Below are 15,775 nucleotides of genomic sequence, written 5' to 3' on the forward strand. Positions count from 1 at the left end.
GGAGAAAGTTTGGTGTTAAACCAAAGCTTGGCTTATAAAGAAATGTTTATTTATCCCCAGGCTTTGAATTTCCCTTATCCTGGAAGCTCCAGGATGTTCCTGGGAACAGAAGGGATCTCTCCACACGTGTTTTTGTTGACTGCTGGGCTGTTGTTGCTGCATTCCTGGGGATTTAGAGGAGTTCTCAGTTTCCCCCCATGTTTTCTTCATTCCCTCTGTGCTGGGTGAGATGTTGATATTTTTTAATAGAGCCTAATTGTTATTTTTGCTGCTCATTCCATTGCAGAAATTCAGGAGACGAGTCCAGGAGTCAACTCAGGTGCTCCGAGAACTGGAAATTTCCTTGAGGACAAACCACATTGGGTGAGAGTTTTTGATGCCTCTGCTTCAATTCTTATTGTTTCTATTTTTATTAATTTTATTTTAAATTGATTTTATTCATTAATTTATTTTTTATTATTTAATAATTAATTTTTGAATTCCAAACATTTATGTCTTTGAGAATACACCCCCTTTGCATGTCAATAAATGATGCCACTTGATTGCTAATTAAAGCCTGATGGGCTTAGTTAAGGGGAGCTGGGCATCTCAAGAGGATAATTCAGCTTTAATCCCTTCCTGATGGATTCATCCACATTTTTCTGAGGGCTAAGGAAAGGTTGGAGTCAGCTCCTGCTCAGTCAGAGCACAGGGAGTGAAGCTGTGTCCAGAATAAATACATAAAATTTTGTATATATATTTAATAAATTTATAATATATAAATTTTAAATTTAAATAAATAATAAATTAATTTTAATAAATAATATTTTTAGAATTTTTAATTTATTTTGGAATTTTAAAAATTAAAATTATAAAATATATAAAAAAATAATAATATTTTAAAAATTATAATATGATAAAATTATTTAATTTATTAATTTATTTAAATTGTTAAATTTTAAATGTAATATAAATTTATGTATTACCCCCCTTGCTGTCTTATAGCTTTTACATGGAGCCTGTTAAAGCTGGGAATAACAGCACCAGGATTTATGCACAAAGCAGCAAATCCATCCCAGATTGCTGCAGTAGAATTGCCAGAGGTTTTGTTTTTGTCAGAGTTTAGTTTTTTATCAGACATCCCTTTCCCATCCTGGTTCCCACCAGTGTCACCTTCCTGTGGGAGCAGGAGCTGGTCCAGCACTGGGGCATTGCCCAGGGAGCTTTTCCAGTGGTTTTCTCCATGCTCACTCCCTGTGTCCAGCTCAGTCCCACGGAGTTTTGGGGACTCTGCTGGGATTTTGAGGGAATGTGGGATATTTTAATCTGTGGATGGAATTGCAGTCTCAGTGTGGGGATGGGAACCTTCCTTGGAGCTGCAGCATCCCAAAACCTCCTCCCACAGCCCTGCCAGGGGTTCCCTCCTTTCCCAGCACCAGGGATTCCCCCCAGAGGCTCCCATGGATCCCCCTGGATTTAGGGTGGGCAGGAGGAACCTGGCTGATGCTGCCCCAGGGCAAGGAAAGAGGGCACAGCACCAGTGCCCATTTCTCTGGGCCCCTGCCTAGGGAATTCCTTCCAAAACCCATTTTATGAAACACCAGGCTGGTTATTTTCGCAGGGAAATGATAAAAATGCCCATTCTGAAGAGCAGAATCAGTCAGAGGTGATGGATTCCCACTCCACGAGCCTGGAATTCCCACTTCCCTCCCTGGATTCCCTCATTCCAGTGGCACCCAGCCCCTCCCAGGGGATTTGCTGCCCCATTGGGGTTCAGAGAGGAGCTGGGGCTGTGCTGAGGTTCCTTTTCCCCCTCACTTTGCCCCTCAATTGATGGATTTTCAGGTTTTTCTTGGCATTATCAAAGCTTTGCAACATAACAGACTTCCCTGAAGTGTTTTGCAAAGCCCAGGGGCCGGAATTCACTGTGACAGGTGAACACCTTTTACAAAAAAGAGGCAGAATTGCTGTTAAATGTACACTCAGGGCATCCATCAGAGATTCTTTCCCTGCTTCTACAGCCTGCTGGAAACCAGGATGAGATAAAAACCGAGCCAAGTCCCTGTGTGAGGAGCTGACCTTCACAGTGCTGTAAAAAACCCTCTCATTTCAGTACATTTGGAAAGGCATCTAAAGGGCTCTTTAAAGTCCTTTAAATCACTCTGAAAACCCTTTTTTTTTTTTTTGCTCAGAGTGCTGCAGTGGCTCTGTCTCGGGTTTTTCTGAGAATTCCAGGGAATCCCAAAGGCCAGGAAGGCTTTAATTTTTTGTGTTTCTGTCACAGGTGGGTCAGGGAGTTCCTCAATGAGGAGAACAAAGGCCTGGATGTTCTAGTGGAGTACCTGTCCTTTGCCCAGTATGCAGTCACGTAAGTGAGATCATTCCTGGGATTTCCTGCCAGGAAATACATGGATTTTAGGGAATATTCCTTCATTCCAAAGGGGTTGGGCATTGAACAGGCTGCCCAGGGCAGTGGTGGGGTCACAATCCCTGGAATTGTTCAAAAAGTGGCATGGAAGTGTTTGGTGGTTCTGGTCTTTTCCAGCCTCCAGTAATTCCATGATTCTGTGGGCCTGAGAGCAGAGGAAATCTTGATATGAATCTGGAATTATTTCATCACAGCAGACAAAAAAACCCCCCAAAACAACCTGAATTTAAACCTTGAGATTATTCATCTCTGCTCATATTTATTATCTTTGGTTTTTGAGCATCTTAGGGGTAGAGAACCCATCCCACAATGTGTGGAAAGGTGCAGGGTTCCTTGGAAACAGGTTTGCAGTTGGAGTTTGGGCCCAGGGCTTTGTGTTCCTGCTGTGTTCAGAGGGATTCCCACCCTGCAGCCAGGCTGGGGTGCTGGGCAGCAGATGTGCTGCAGCTCAGCTCAGCAGCAATTCCAGGGGCAGTCTGGGAGTTGGGAAGAGGGGAAACTGAGTTTGTTTCTGACATCTGGGACGTTGGGATCAGGTTTAGTTGTTTGGGTCATAAATCACGAGATGGGCTCTGAAAAACCGGTGGGGAAAATCAGCTTTCAGTGGAGATCTTCAGCTGAGACTTTGTTTTATGGTGATGGAATCAGCCCAGGCTGGTTTGCGTTGGGAAGGACCCTAAATCCCATCCCTGCCATGGCGAGGGAGCCTTCCCAGCCCCAGGGTGCTGCAAACCCCATCCAAGCTGGCTGTGGGCAATTCCAATTAATTCCCACAATGGGGAATTAATCCACATTCACTCAGGATATCGTAGCAGATTTTTTTCTGTAAAAATGAAAGAGAAGCCTTAGGTTAAAGATAATTTTGGAGTAGAAACTCGAGCTGGGGAGAGCCAATAATTTATTTTTAGCAAGGCTGCCATCAGATTTACGTCCGTCACTGCCCAGAAAAGAGATTTGTGGTGGGGCTGCAGGAAAATTTATGAGGGAAAATCCTATGGTTTCAAATGTTACCCACTGGAAAAAACCGTGCACAGCAAAAAGAAATGTTTGTACAAAGCCTTTCTTCCTAAATTTATACAAATGAACGCAAGGAGCTCGCTGGGTTTTTCCCCTCTCGCATGGGGAACATGAGTAATAACCTCAGGAGCTGGAAGGGGAACAAGCAATTCCTGCTTGGAGTAGCAGAACAACGGGCAAGGAGTCAGAAATCAGGGAATCTGGGATGATGGGGGTGATATTTGAGTGTGCTGGGAGGTCTGTGGGGCCAGACTGGGATGGAGGAAACCAAAGTGGTACTGGCACAGCTGATTTATGGAGATTCACTGGAGACAGCTCCCAGAACTCCCGGCTTTTCCTTCCAGGCAGGGATATTCCCCAGCAAGCAGCCAGTGTTGGGTTTATTTTGTGTTGAAGAAGTTGTTTGTTTGTTTGTTTGTTTGTTTGAAGATGTGTCCCTGAGGTCCTCAAAGCCCTGTGGATGTGGCACTTGGGGACGAGGCCTACTGGTGGCCTTGGCAAGGCTGGGAATGGTTGGATTCCATGCTCTTGGAGGGCTTTCCCAGCCTGAGTGAACCTGTGGTGGAATTTCCTTCCCCTTGTGAAGCTCATCCTGTTTCCCTGGGCTTTTCCGTGTCCCTCCAACACCACAACTCTCCTTTTCCATCGTCATTCCACCTGCTGGGATCACTGAACCCTGGAATGGCTTGGGTGGCAAGGGACCTTCCCAGGGCTGGGGGATCACTTGGATTTGATAGTCCTGGAGATGTTTTCCTTTGCTTTTGTCCCGTTTGGCTTTGCCCAGTGATTCTGTGATTCCAGCAAAACCTGCAGTGGGAATGAGAACTTAGCATGTGCCTCTCCCGCCTCACCCGGCCTTGGAATTTCCTTTTCCTCGCAGGTTTGACTTTGAGAGCCTGGAGAGCAGCGTGGAGAGCTCCATGGACAAGTCCAAGCCCTGGAGCCGCTCCATCGAGGACCTGCACAGGGGCAGCCAGCTGCCCTCTCCCGTGGGGAGCAGCGTGTCCCGCTCCGGCCGCCACTCCACGCTCCGGTACGGATCCCTGGGGACGGCACCGCGGGACAGCTCTGCCCTCTGCGCATCCCTCCCTGCCCTCTGAGCCTGGTGGCATGGGAAGGAATGGTGGTTTGAGGTGCAAGGGGCCTCTCAGGGGCAGGATGGGCTGAGGATGCGTGTCCTTGTGCCATTCCTCTTCTCCAAAATGTCGCTGAGCATTCCCGTGGACCCAGCCAGGCTGGGGCTCCCATCCCGTGTCCGTTCTCTTCCAGCAGCACATTCCCTCAGTGCTGCCATGGATGGGACACTGGATTCTTTGGAAAGGGCACTTCCCTCCCCCAAACCTGCTGTCACCCTCTCACCATTCCATGCTTGACTGTCTCTTTCCTAATATTCCTTTTTTTTTAGTTTTATTTATGGTAAAACGCAGGATCACCTCCCAGGGTTGGCTGGCAGTCACCTCTCTCCCATTCCTTGCATGTCCTCAGCTCCCAGTACTGGTACTCAGGATGCAGCTCAGAGTGCTGGATCCTTTGGGACATTTTTTAGGTTTTTATGGAGTTCTGCTCCATAATCCAATGAGCATTGCAGAGCCCAAAACTGGAGTCACTTCCAGCCCTTCCCTTCCAGCAGGGATGGTTTTGGTGTGCCAGGCACTGACCTTGGCCCTGGGGTTGATGCTGAGTGGCTCCAAACCTTGTACCTGGAAGATTTAATTCCCAGCCCTCAGGCAGTGCAGAGGAGGAGAGATCTGGGGAAGAAACCCAGCTGTGGAGTGCAGCAGGATCACCTGGCCAGTTGATTAAGGGATTTTTTTAGTGTTTTTGGTGATTTTTGTTCCTGAATTGTTCTGCCAGAAGTGGCGGAGCCCGAGCTGGCAGGAGGCGCCGGTTCTGCCGTGTCCTCGGGAGGAGGGCTTGGGATTAGGAATGCCTAACTCAGGAATACCTTACATGTCTCTTACATTGTTTCTCTTCATCTCCTTCCACCCTTTTCCCTTTCTCTCATCTCCCTTTATTCCTCACCTGTCTGAATCTCCCTTTCAACGTCTCCTCCATTCCCTTTTCCCACTCGGCCGCTCTTCCCCCGTTCTCCCACCTCTCCCACGGTCCCCCATGCTCTCATCTCCTCTCACCCACCCTCAGACTGGTTTCTCTGCCCGACCACCTTGAGCTCAAGCGCTGCCACAGCTGCCTGGCAGCCGACTGCCTGTGGAGCAGCTTCCCCTTGCGCTCCGCCGACGGCGCTGCCGCCCGGAAAATCGTCCCGTAAGTGCCGTGGGCTCTGTGCCCTCAGGGCACCACGGGGCCAGCCCTGCTGCCATGCCGCGGGGCATGTGCTGGGCACACAGCCCTGCTGCCGTGCCGTGGGGCATGTGCTGGGCACACAGCCCTGCTGCCCTGCCGTGGGGAATGTGCTGGGCACACAGCCCTGCTGCCATGCCGTGGGGCATGTGCTGGGCACACAGCCCTGCTGCCATGCCGTGGGGCATGTGCTGGGCACACAGCCCTGCTGCCGTGCCGTGGGGAATGTGCTGGGCACACAGCCCTGCTGCCGTGCCGTGGGGAATGTGCTGGGCACACAGCCCTGCTGCCATGCCGTGGGGCATGTGCTGGGCACACGGCCCTGCTGCCATGCCGTGGGGAATGTGCTGGGCACACGGCCCTGCTGCCGTGCCGTGGGGAATGTGCTGGGCACACAGCCCTGCTGCCATGCCGTGGGGAATGTGCTGGGCACACAGCCCTGCTGCCATGCCGTGGGGCATGTGCTGGGCACACGGCCCTGCTGCCATGCCGTGGGGCATGTGCTGGGCACACAGCCCTGCTGCCGTGCTGTGGGGAATGTGCTGGGCACACGGGCTGGGACAGCCCCAGCCCCAGGGGAAGGGAGCCGGGCTCAGCACGTGTGGTTGGCACATCACAATTCCCAGCCTGGCTTCCATAGAGCGGGATTTCCGCAGAGAGAGGGGAACAGCTGGCATGGAAGCAAGAGCTGGCTTCTCCTTATCGTGGTGCAAATAGTTGTGTTTGATAGCTGAACTTAGAGCTTTTAACCCTTGTCCCTCTTATTTCCCCTTTTTGTTATAAATAGAGGCTTTGCTCATACCCGAAACTGCCATGGAAATGGGACCTGACAGAGTTTTCCAGCCCAAATTTTCCTCCTGCCTCCAGAGCCATCTTGGTGCTGGGGCAGCATTTTTGGAATGGGTTTTGGAGGGTTTCTTCCTTAAATCCATGTTTTAAATTTTTAAATAAATTTTAAAATCTGTATTTTTATTAAAATACAAATTTTAAATAATTTAATAAAATAATTTTAATAATTTAATAAAATACAGATTTTAAAATAATTTTTAAATTTTAAAAACTGTATTTTTAATATTGTTTAAAAGAGGTATTTAAAAAAAACGTGTATCTTCTAAAAATATGTGGGTTTTTTAAAGATCTATTTTTAAAACGGTATTTTTTCAATAGCTAGGGATTGTGTGCATTAACAAAAACATGAAAGAAAGGTAGGTGAGAGATTTTTAAGAGGGGAGGGGTTTTTTGCTATTATAATTTTGGAATTGTAATTTTTATGATTATAATATTGTGTATTATAATTTTTATGATTATAATATTGTATATTATAAATATACAATACAAGTAAATATTGATTAACTGAAGGAGAATCTTCTCCTCAGAACAAGGCAGGTGCTCAGCTGAGGAGGAAGTCCAGGGTGGTTTTTTGGCAAAACTAGGAGGTTCTGCCCCATCTCGAGGTGGTAAATGAGATTTTTGGGGTGTGTGGACACTCCTGGAATGGTGGAAACTGTGCAGTGGGAGGAAGGAAGCCCAGAATCCCAGCCTGGTTTGGCTTGGAAGGGTTTGGACTCGTCCCATCCCATGGGCAGGGACTCCTCCATCTCCCCCAGGCTGGGCTGAAAGCTTTGGAGGGGAAAGGAGGAGGCTGAGAAGATCTGCCCAGGAAAATGCAGAATTCAGGAGCTGGCCGGGGTGGGCAGAGCTGTGTCCGTGCTCCAGGACCTTCCCTCCCTACCTCCAGCCCCACTGCAGCTCCTCAGCAGTGCTGAAGCTGCCAATTCCCTGCTCCTGTTTCCCTGGCAACTGAGAGGGGATTTTCCTTCAGGGGAGGCACAGGGATTTGGGAAACCGACTCCAGAATGAGGGCAGGAGGATGAAAAAGGGGGAAGAACCTTGGGGGATTTCAGTGCTGCTTTTTTGGGAGAAGGAGCTTTGCTGAGAGCCAGGCTCTGCTGTCAGATAAATATTAATGCAGGCTTTGCAGTGTCCCAGCCCATTAGAAATTCCCTTTCTTCTGAGGAAAATGTTGGAGTTTTCATGTGGATTGAAGTGAGAAACTTCAGTTCTTCCTCTGGAATATGTCGGGTCTGTGAGGAGAGGATGATCCAGGCAAATCCAGAAATGGGCTTTGATATTTTGCCTTAAATCTGACATGGTTTTGGGAGCTGCAGTCACTGAATTTGGGCTTTGCCAGTGACACTTTCACTGCTCTGGGGCCCGGGGGAGTCATCCTTTTGTCAGATACTTCCTAATTTACCAGAACATCTTTGTGAGCAGCTCCAGCAGATCACAGAAACCCCAAACTGCTGGGATGAGCCAAAACCTTCCCTTTCTGAAGGAAATTTTTGCTGTCAGTTGATACAAACCCCACAGTTTCCAACCTACCCCCAGCAAAAAAATTGCAGGGATGGCACCCAAAACCCACCCAGCCCTGATGAACTTCAGCTTCTCATCTCTGTGAGACCCACCCTGGGCTGCTCTCTGGGAGCCAGGGGAGAACAGGGTAATTTTTAACAGCAAAAAATGATGAAAATGATGGAAGAAATCAGCAGTGATTTGTATTAAATTGGGGCATTCAAAGTCTGCACCATTGGAGTGGGCACATCCTGGAATTCCAGGGCTTGGGATCTAATTCCAACCTTCCTCCCACTGACCCAGGCTGCTCCAGCCTGGCCTTGGGCACTGCCAGGGATCCAGGGGCAGCCACAGCTGCTCTGGCAACCCCAGCCCAGCCAGGAATTCCCAGTTCCCAGTGTCCCATCCATCCCTGCCCTCTGGCACTGGGAGCCATTCCCTGGCTCCTGTCCCTCCATCCCTTGTCCCCAGTCCCTCTCAGCTCTCCTGGAGCCCCTTCAGGCCCTGCCAGGGGCTCTGAGCTCTGCCTGGATCCTTCCCTTCTCCAGGGGAACATTCCCAGCCCTCCCAGCCTGGCTCCAGAGGGGCTCCAGCCCTGGTTGCACCTCCATGGCCCTAAAATAGAAAAAATGACGGAATTATTCTTTACAGAAACGTTTTTCTGTCAGATCTGGGTGAGAAAAGGAACCTCAAACTCTGTATCCCAGCCCAGGACCAGCCCTGGCTCTGCTGGTTGCTGGTTTTCCCACAAGGCTGTCGAAATCCTGCCCTCTTCCTCATCCTCCTCACCCCAAACCTCTGGACCAGCCCCCTCCCCACATGTGCCACCCCCTGCAGACCCTTCCCCTCTGCAGGGCCTTCCCCAGGCCCAGCTCTGCAGCTCCTGCCCTTCTGCAGGGCAAGGAAGGAAAGGTTTTGTAGTTCCCCTTGCAAGGACGGGCCGTGGAAATGAAAGAGGAACCATCTGAGTTTAATTAGCAGGGTAAATATCCTGGGGGTGACATCATGTGGGACCTGCAGCAGACAGGAAATCAAACCCAAGCCGTGCTCCAGCTGCTGGGCCGGGCCTTGGGGAGCAGCGTGAGGGAAAGCGGGAGGAGCTCGGGCACATCCACCCTTGCCTGGCGGGTGCAGCGCAAGGGGAGGGCTTGGAGCTCCCTGTGACAGTGCTCACAGGGGTCCCACAATGAGGGAAGAGATGAGGATCTGACTCCATGGTTCAGAAGGCTGATTGATTACTTTGATTTATTATTTATGGTATATGTTGTATTAAAACTATACTAAAAGAATAGAAGGAAGGATTTCATCAGAAGGCTGGCTAAGAATAGAAAAGGAAAATGATAACAAAGATTTGTGGCTCGGCTCTCTGTCCGAGCCAGCTGACTGTGATTGGCCATTAATTAGAAACAACCCCATGAGCCCAATCCCAGATGCACCTGTTGCATCCCACAGCAGCAGATAACCATTGTTTGCATTTTGTTCCTGAGGCCTCTCAGCTCCTCAGGAGGAAGAATCCTAAGGAAAGGGTTTTCCATAAAAGATGTCTGCGACACTGCCCCACCTTGGGGAGCAAACAGAACCATCAGGGAGCCTTGGGATGGCTGCACACACAGGGAAAAGCATCCTGGGCTGGAATTCTGGGGGCAGAGCCGCCTTCTGGGGGTCCTGTACCAGAAATCCTCGTTGGTGCTGAGTTCTGGTGGCTCTGGGAAGGAGAGGCTCTGGTTTGGCCTGGAAAGCCACCCAGGTGTGGAGGAGTTTAGGAGGGACATCTCAGCTTGGGAAGGTCCCATCCAAGTGGTTGGATCCAGGCAGGTCAGACCCAGTGCTGGACATTCTGTAGTGTTCTTGCTTCCCAATCCTGTTTTTCCAAGCATCTGGAAATACCAAAATCTGGGTTTGTGGTCATTTTTATAGTTTAAGGAGACTTCTCCCCATTTCTTAGAACTGGTGGATGCTTCAGTTCTGAAATTCAGGGATTCACCAGACACTGAGGAAAATGATTTTCCTTCCATCAGTGGCATGATAAAAATCTCATTAATCTGATCTAAAATGTATGGAAAATAATTCTGCAGCCCTTCATAATTTAAATCTGAGATAAACCAGTGTAGGAACTGTCTCTGTGGGACTAAAAATACTTCAAAACCTTCTTTTTTTTGCTGGTTTTTTTCACATTTGGTGGGGTGAATGTGTGGAATTGGCAGCTCTGGGGTGTCCAGGCAACCCTGGAGGTGCTTCCACACTTCCCAGTTCAGATTCCCAGTTTGGGGTCACTCAGCTCCTGTTGTGACTGGGAAGGGATGTTGGGACAGGAGGGCACAGAGCTGATCCAGGGGGATGTGGGACAGCCCTGGCAGCTCCATTCCCACCAGGAATCCCAAATCCCAAATATCCAGGTGCAGGAGCAGAGCTGGGGGCCAGCATCCTCCTCCTGGGCTGCTCCCAAAATTCAGCTCCAGTGCTCCAACCCCTCAGACTAAAAATGAAATATAACTAAACTCCTTTATACCAATGTATAACTTTATAATTTATTTTATAATTATTTTCATTAATATTCAATAGTACATGTTTATAATTTATTATTTAATCTACTTATTAGATATACTTTATACATTAGTTAATATGGAGTGCTGATCCCAAACTGGGTCATGTTTCCCAAAATCCTGCAGTGCCCTGAGCTGATGGATTCATTCATATTTATGGATGGGGAAAAAAAAGGGAAAAACTCCTTTGAGTTTGGGTTTGGGGATTTCTTTCATCTCAGCTGGGAAGGAGAAGCCCAGGGAAGGGATTGTGGGAAGCTGGGAATTGTGGGCAGGGTGGGCACAGGAGCACCCAGCCCTGGTGTGGGACCTTGCTCCTCTTGGGTTGTGAGGTCAAAAAGGGGAATTTGCAGGGATGAGGTGGGAAGTCACAATAAACCGGTGTGGTATTCCCTGTTCCTGCTTTTATCATGGATTTCAACAGGGAATTTGTAAGGATGAGCCAGGGAGTCAGAAAAACTGCTGTGGTATTGCCTGTTCCTGCTTTTATCATGGATTTAAATCAGGAATTTGCAGGGATGAGCCAGGTAGTCACAATAAAACAGCGTTTCTGCTTTCTTGTGGATTTAAACAAGAAATTTTCAGGGATGAGGCAGGGAGTCACAGTACTCCAGTGTGATATTCCCTGTACCTGCTTTATCATGGATTTTCAGGGATGGGCCAGGGAGTCTCAATACACCAGTGTGGTATTCCCTGTCCTTGCCCTTTTTTTGGATTTAAACAGGGAATTGGCAGGGATGAGCCAAGAAGTCACAAAAACTGCTGTGGTATTCTCTGTCTCAGCTTTTATTGTGGATTTAAACCAGGAATTTTCAGGGATGAACTGGGAAGTCACAATAAACTGCGGTGATATTCCCTGTACCTGCTTTATCATTGATTTTCAGGGATGAGGCAGGGACTCACAATAAACCAGTGTGGTATTCCCTGTCCTTGCCTTTTTTGTAGATTTCAACAGGGAATTTTCAGGGATGAGCCAGGAAGAAGTACAAAAACCTGTTGTGGTATCGTGTTCCCTGTTCCTGCTTTTATTGTGGATTTAAACCAGGAATTTTCAGGCATGGGCAAGGGAGTCACAATAAACTGGTGTGGTATTCCCTGTCCTTACCTTTTTTTGTGGATTTAAACCAGGAAACTTTCAAGGATGAGCCAGGTGGTCACAGTAAAGCAGTGTGGTATTCCCTGTACCTGCTTTCTTGTGGATTTAAGCAAGAAATTTTCAGGGATGAGGCAGGCAGTCACAATACACCAGTGTGGTATTCCCTGTTCCTGCTTTTATCAGGGATTTTAGCCAGGAATTTGCAGGGATGAGCCAGGGAGTCACAGTAAACCAGTGTGGTATTCCCTGTTCCCACTTTTTTGTGGATCTAAACAGGGAATTTTCAGGGATGAGCCGGGAAGAAGTACAAAAACCTGGTGTGGTATCGTGTTCCCTGTTCCTGCTTTTATCATGGATTTAAACCAGGAATTTTCAGGGATGAAGCAGGGAGTCACAGTACACCAGTGTGGTATTCCCTGTTCCTGCTTTTATCAGGGATTTTAGCCAGGAATTTTCAGGGATGAAGCAGGGAGTCACAGTACACCAGTGTGGTATTCCCTGTTCCTGCTTTTATCAGGGATTTTAGCCAGGAATTTTCAGGGATGAGGCAGGGAGTGACAGTAAACCAGTGTGGCATTCCCTGTTCCTGCTTTTATCAGGGATTTTAGCCAGGAATTTTCAGGGATGAGGCAGGGAGTGACAGTAAACCAGTGTGGCATTCCCTGTTCCTGCTTTTATCAGGGATTTTAGCCAGGAATTTTCAGGGATGAGGCAGGGAGTGACAGTACTCCAGTGTGGCATCCCCTGTTCCTGCTTTTATCAGGGATTTTAGCCAGGAATTTTCAGGGATGAGGCAGGGAGTGACAGTAAACCAGTGTGGCATCCCCTGTCCCAGTTTCATTGGGAACATTCCCTGTCACCCGTGCTGGCAGGAAGGGCTGAGGCGCAGCTGGAGCCAAACATCCGCATTTCATCCCTGCCAGGACCTTTCCCTCCTTTATCCCCTGGATGCTTTCTGCTCGTCCTCTGTAGCACCCCTGCGTGCTCACCCTCAGCCAGGGGAGGGTGATTCCGGTCCCTTGCTGCCCTTTCCCAGGAGATCCCCGGCACTGATGGCGGTGGTGTGTGTGTGTTTGCAGGTACAACACGCTGCCCAGCCGCAGGACCCTGAAGAACTCGCGGCTGGTGAGCAAGAAGGACGATGTGCACGTGTGCATCATGTGCCTCAGGGCCATCATGAACTACCAGGTGAGACCCTGCAAGCCTCTTGTTCGCGTTCAAAACCACATCATCACGGCGATTGTACGCGGTGCTTTTTGTTAAGAGCTCTGGGAATCGGGGTGTGTTCGACCCAAACCTGACTCCGACCACACATCCCAAATGATCATGTTTTATACTCTATCGTTACATAACTTTCATGTTAATTATTAAACTTATATTGTTCTATTGTATACATAAATTTAGCCCCTCTCTGAATTTCCAACATAGTTTCTCACTATTCTTCTTATGGTTATATAATAATTCCATTTAATTACTAAACAATCATCACATCTAACAATTATATAATTTATCATGCTGCTTACGCAGGTGCAGTTGATCTGGGAAAACACAAAGCCGAACATTTTAGATTCTATCTTTAACTTTTTCCAGAGTTCCACTATCACTCTGGGCACAGGGTTTGGGGTGAAATTGGTGGAAATGGTGAAATTGTCACAAAATGGGAAGGAATGGGACACAGCGATGGGATTTAGGGATATAGGGAAAGGGCAGTGAGAGCCTGGATGTGTTGGGCCAGATCCTGTTCGTTAGATGTGCAGTTAATTAGGTCAGTCTGGAGTTTAGTATTTTATTAATCTGGAGTTTAGTGTATTATTATAGGTTATAAATAAAATTATATATTATTATTTTATAGAAATAGAAAATAATGTAATAGAAATAGAAATAGAAATAGAAATGAGAAATAAAATTAATATTAATATAAATTAATAATATAATTAATAAATTATTAGTCTAGAGTTTAGTGTATTATTGTAAGTTACAAATAAAATTATGTATTATTTTATATAAATAGAAAATAACATAATAAAGCTAAAAATATAAATATAAAATTAAAAGAAATAGAAATCGATATTATAAATAATAAATAAATTATTACTTTGTAGAAATCTAAAATAGCTATAAAATAATATAATATAAATAATGACTATATTAATAACTTAATTATATATTAATAATTGATGTTAATTAATAATTATAACTATATATGATTGTATTGTAATAATATAAAATAGATATATAATATATAAAATAATAGCGTGCAGTTATATTAAAATAATTATAAAATAATTCTATCATCTATATAATATATAATATATAATATATTATATTATATGTTTATAATAATTATATAATTAACTATAAGATAATATTAACTATTATTATTTAATATTTAAATAATAATTATAAATATATTACATAATATATTAACTGCAATATAAAATACATATTAAGTATATTAAATAATGCAAATATATTAAATAACATATTTGCTATTTAATATTAAAGTAATAAAATAATGATAAAATTAATTATAAGCTAAAAAATAGTACATTATTATAAAGGAATTTAGTTATATTTTATGTAGTTATTAGTCTGGAGTGGTGTAGGAGCAGCTCTGGGACCTTTTTTGTTGCTGAAATGGCCAAAGCCAGCACTTCAACACTGCTGATGGCAGGGAATTGTAAACTCGTGGAATTGTAAAATCATGGAATTGTAAAATCATGGAATACCCAGAGCAGGACGCTGTGATGGACAGTGGGAGAATGAAATATTCTGATTTTAAATTCCATGAGGTTTTACTTGAGAGGGGCTGTCAGGGAGGTAGGATTGGTGGGGTTGGTGGGGTTTGGGGCCAGGTGGGATTGCTGGGGTTGGTGGGATTGGTGGGGTTGGTGGGATTGGGGCCAGGTGGGATTGGTGGGGTTTGGGGCCAGGTGGGATTGCTGGGGTTGGTGGGATTGGTGGGGTTGGTGGGATTGGGGCCAGGTGGGATTGCTGGGGTTGGTGGGATTGGTGGGGTTGGTGGGATTTGGAGCCAGGTGGGATAGGTGGGGTTTTGGAGCCAGGTGGGATTGGTGGGGTTGGTGGGATTGGTGGGATTGGGGCCAGGTGGGATTGGTGGGGTTTGGGGCCAGGCTGAGGCAGGTGGGATTGGTGAGATTGATGGGATTGGTGGGGTTTGGGGCCAGGTGGGATTGGTGGGGTTTTGGAGCCAGGTGGGATTGGTGGGATTTGTAGCCAGGTGGGATTGGTGGGGTTTGGGGCCAGGCTGAGGCAGGTGGGATTGGTGAGATTGATGGGATTGGTGGGGTTTGGAGCCAGGTGGGATTGGTGGGGTTTTGGAGCCAGGTGGGATTGGTGGGGTTTGGGGCCAGGTGGGATTGGTGGGGTTGGTGGGATTGGTGGGGTTTGGAGCCAGGTGGGATTGGTGGGATTTGGAGCCAGGTGGGATTGGTGGGGTTTTGGAGCCAGGTGGGATTGATGAGGTTTGGGGCCAGGTGGGATTGGTGGGATCTGGGCCAGGCTGAGGCAGGGTTGTCCCTTCTCTCCCCAGTATGGATTCAACATGGTCATGTCCCACCCGCACGCCGTCAATGAGATTGCACTGAGCCTGAACAACAAGAACCCCAGGTAGGCTCCTCTGGCTCCTAGGGCGGGACCAGGTGAGTGAAGAGGGCTGGAAAGGGCTTCCAGAGGGGGATCTGCAGGAGGAACAGGCTGTGCTCTGGATCAGATGGGATCTGGAACAGTGCAGATAAACCAGCACTGGGTGTCTGATCCCAGTGCTTCCAGAAGCTGCTGCTTCTCCAGCTCTAACTATGGCTTCAGGCTGGGGGAGGGAGGATTTAGGTGGGAATTGGGAATTCCTGGCTGGGATGGGATCCCCAGAGCAGCTGGGGCTGCCCCTGCATCCCTGGCAGTGCCCAGGGCCAGGCTGGAGCACCCTGGGGCAGTGGGAGGTGTCCCTGCCATGGCAGGGTGGCACTGGATCATCTTTAAGCTCCTTCCCCCCCAAACCATTCTGGAGTTTTGGGATTCAGCTGAAATTTGGCTCCTGGA

At 47.3% G+C, this 15,775-nt stretch overlaps 1 protein-coding gene across 5 annotated transcripts in view; it reads left to right on the top strand.

The window, feature by feature from the left end:
* The window catches only part of FMNL2 (formin like 2), a 118,262-nt gene that overhangs the window by 77,907 nt on the left and 24,580 nt on the right, over positions 1-15,775 (top strand). For all 5 annotated transcript variants that reach the window (XM_054277832.1, XM_054277834.1, XM_054277833.1 and 2 more), the window contains exons 4-8: positions 287-363; positions 2,264-2,347; positions 4,305-4,457; positions 12,796-12,904; positions 15,270-15,346. In XM_054277832.1, the coding sequence (XP_054133807.1) occupies positions 287-363; positions 2,264-2,347; positions 4,305-4,457; positions 12,796-12,904; positions 15,270-15,346 (500 nt within the window). The remainder of the gene's footprint in view (positions 1-286; positions 364-2,263; positions 2,348-4,304; positions 4,458-12,795; positions 12,905-15,269; positions 15,347-15,775) is intronic.

This window comes from Melozone crissalis, unplaced genomic scaffold (genome assembly GCF_028551555.1).
Source record: "Melozone crissalis strain CALT ecotype California unplaced genomic scaffold, PUWL_Pcris_2 ptg000023l_1, whole genome shotgun sequence".
Taxonomy (NCBI): Eukaryota; Metazoa; Chordata; class Aves; order Passeriformes; family Passerellidae; genus Melozone; species Melozone crissalis.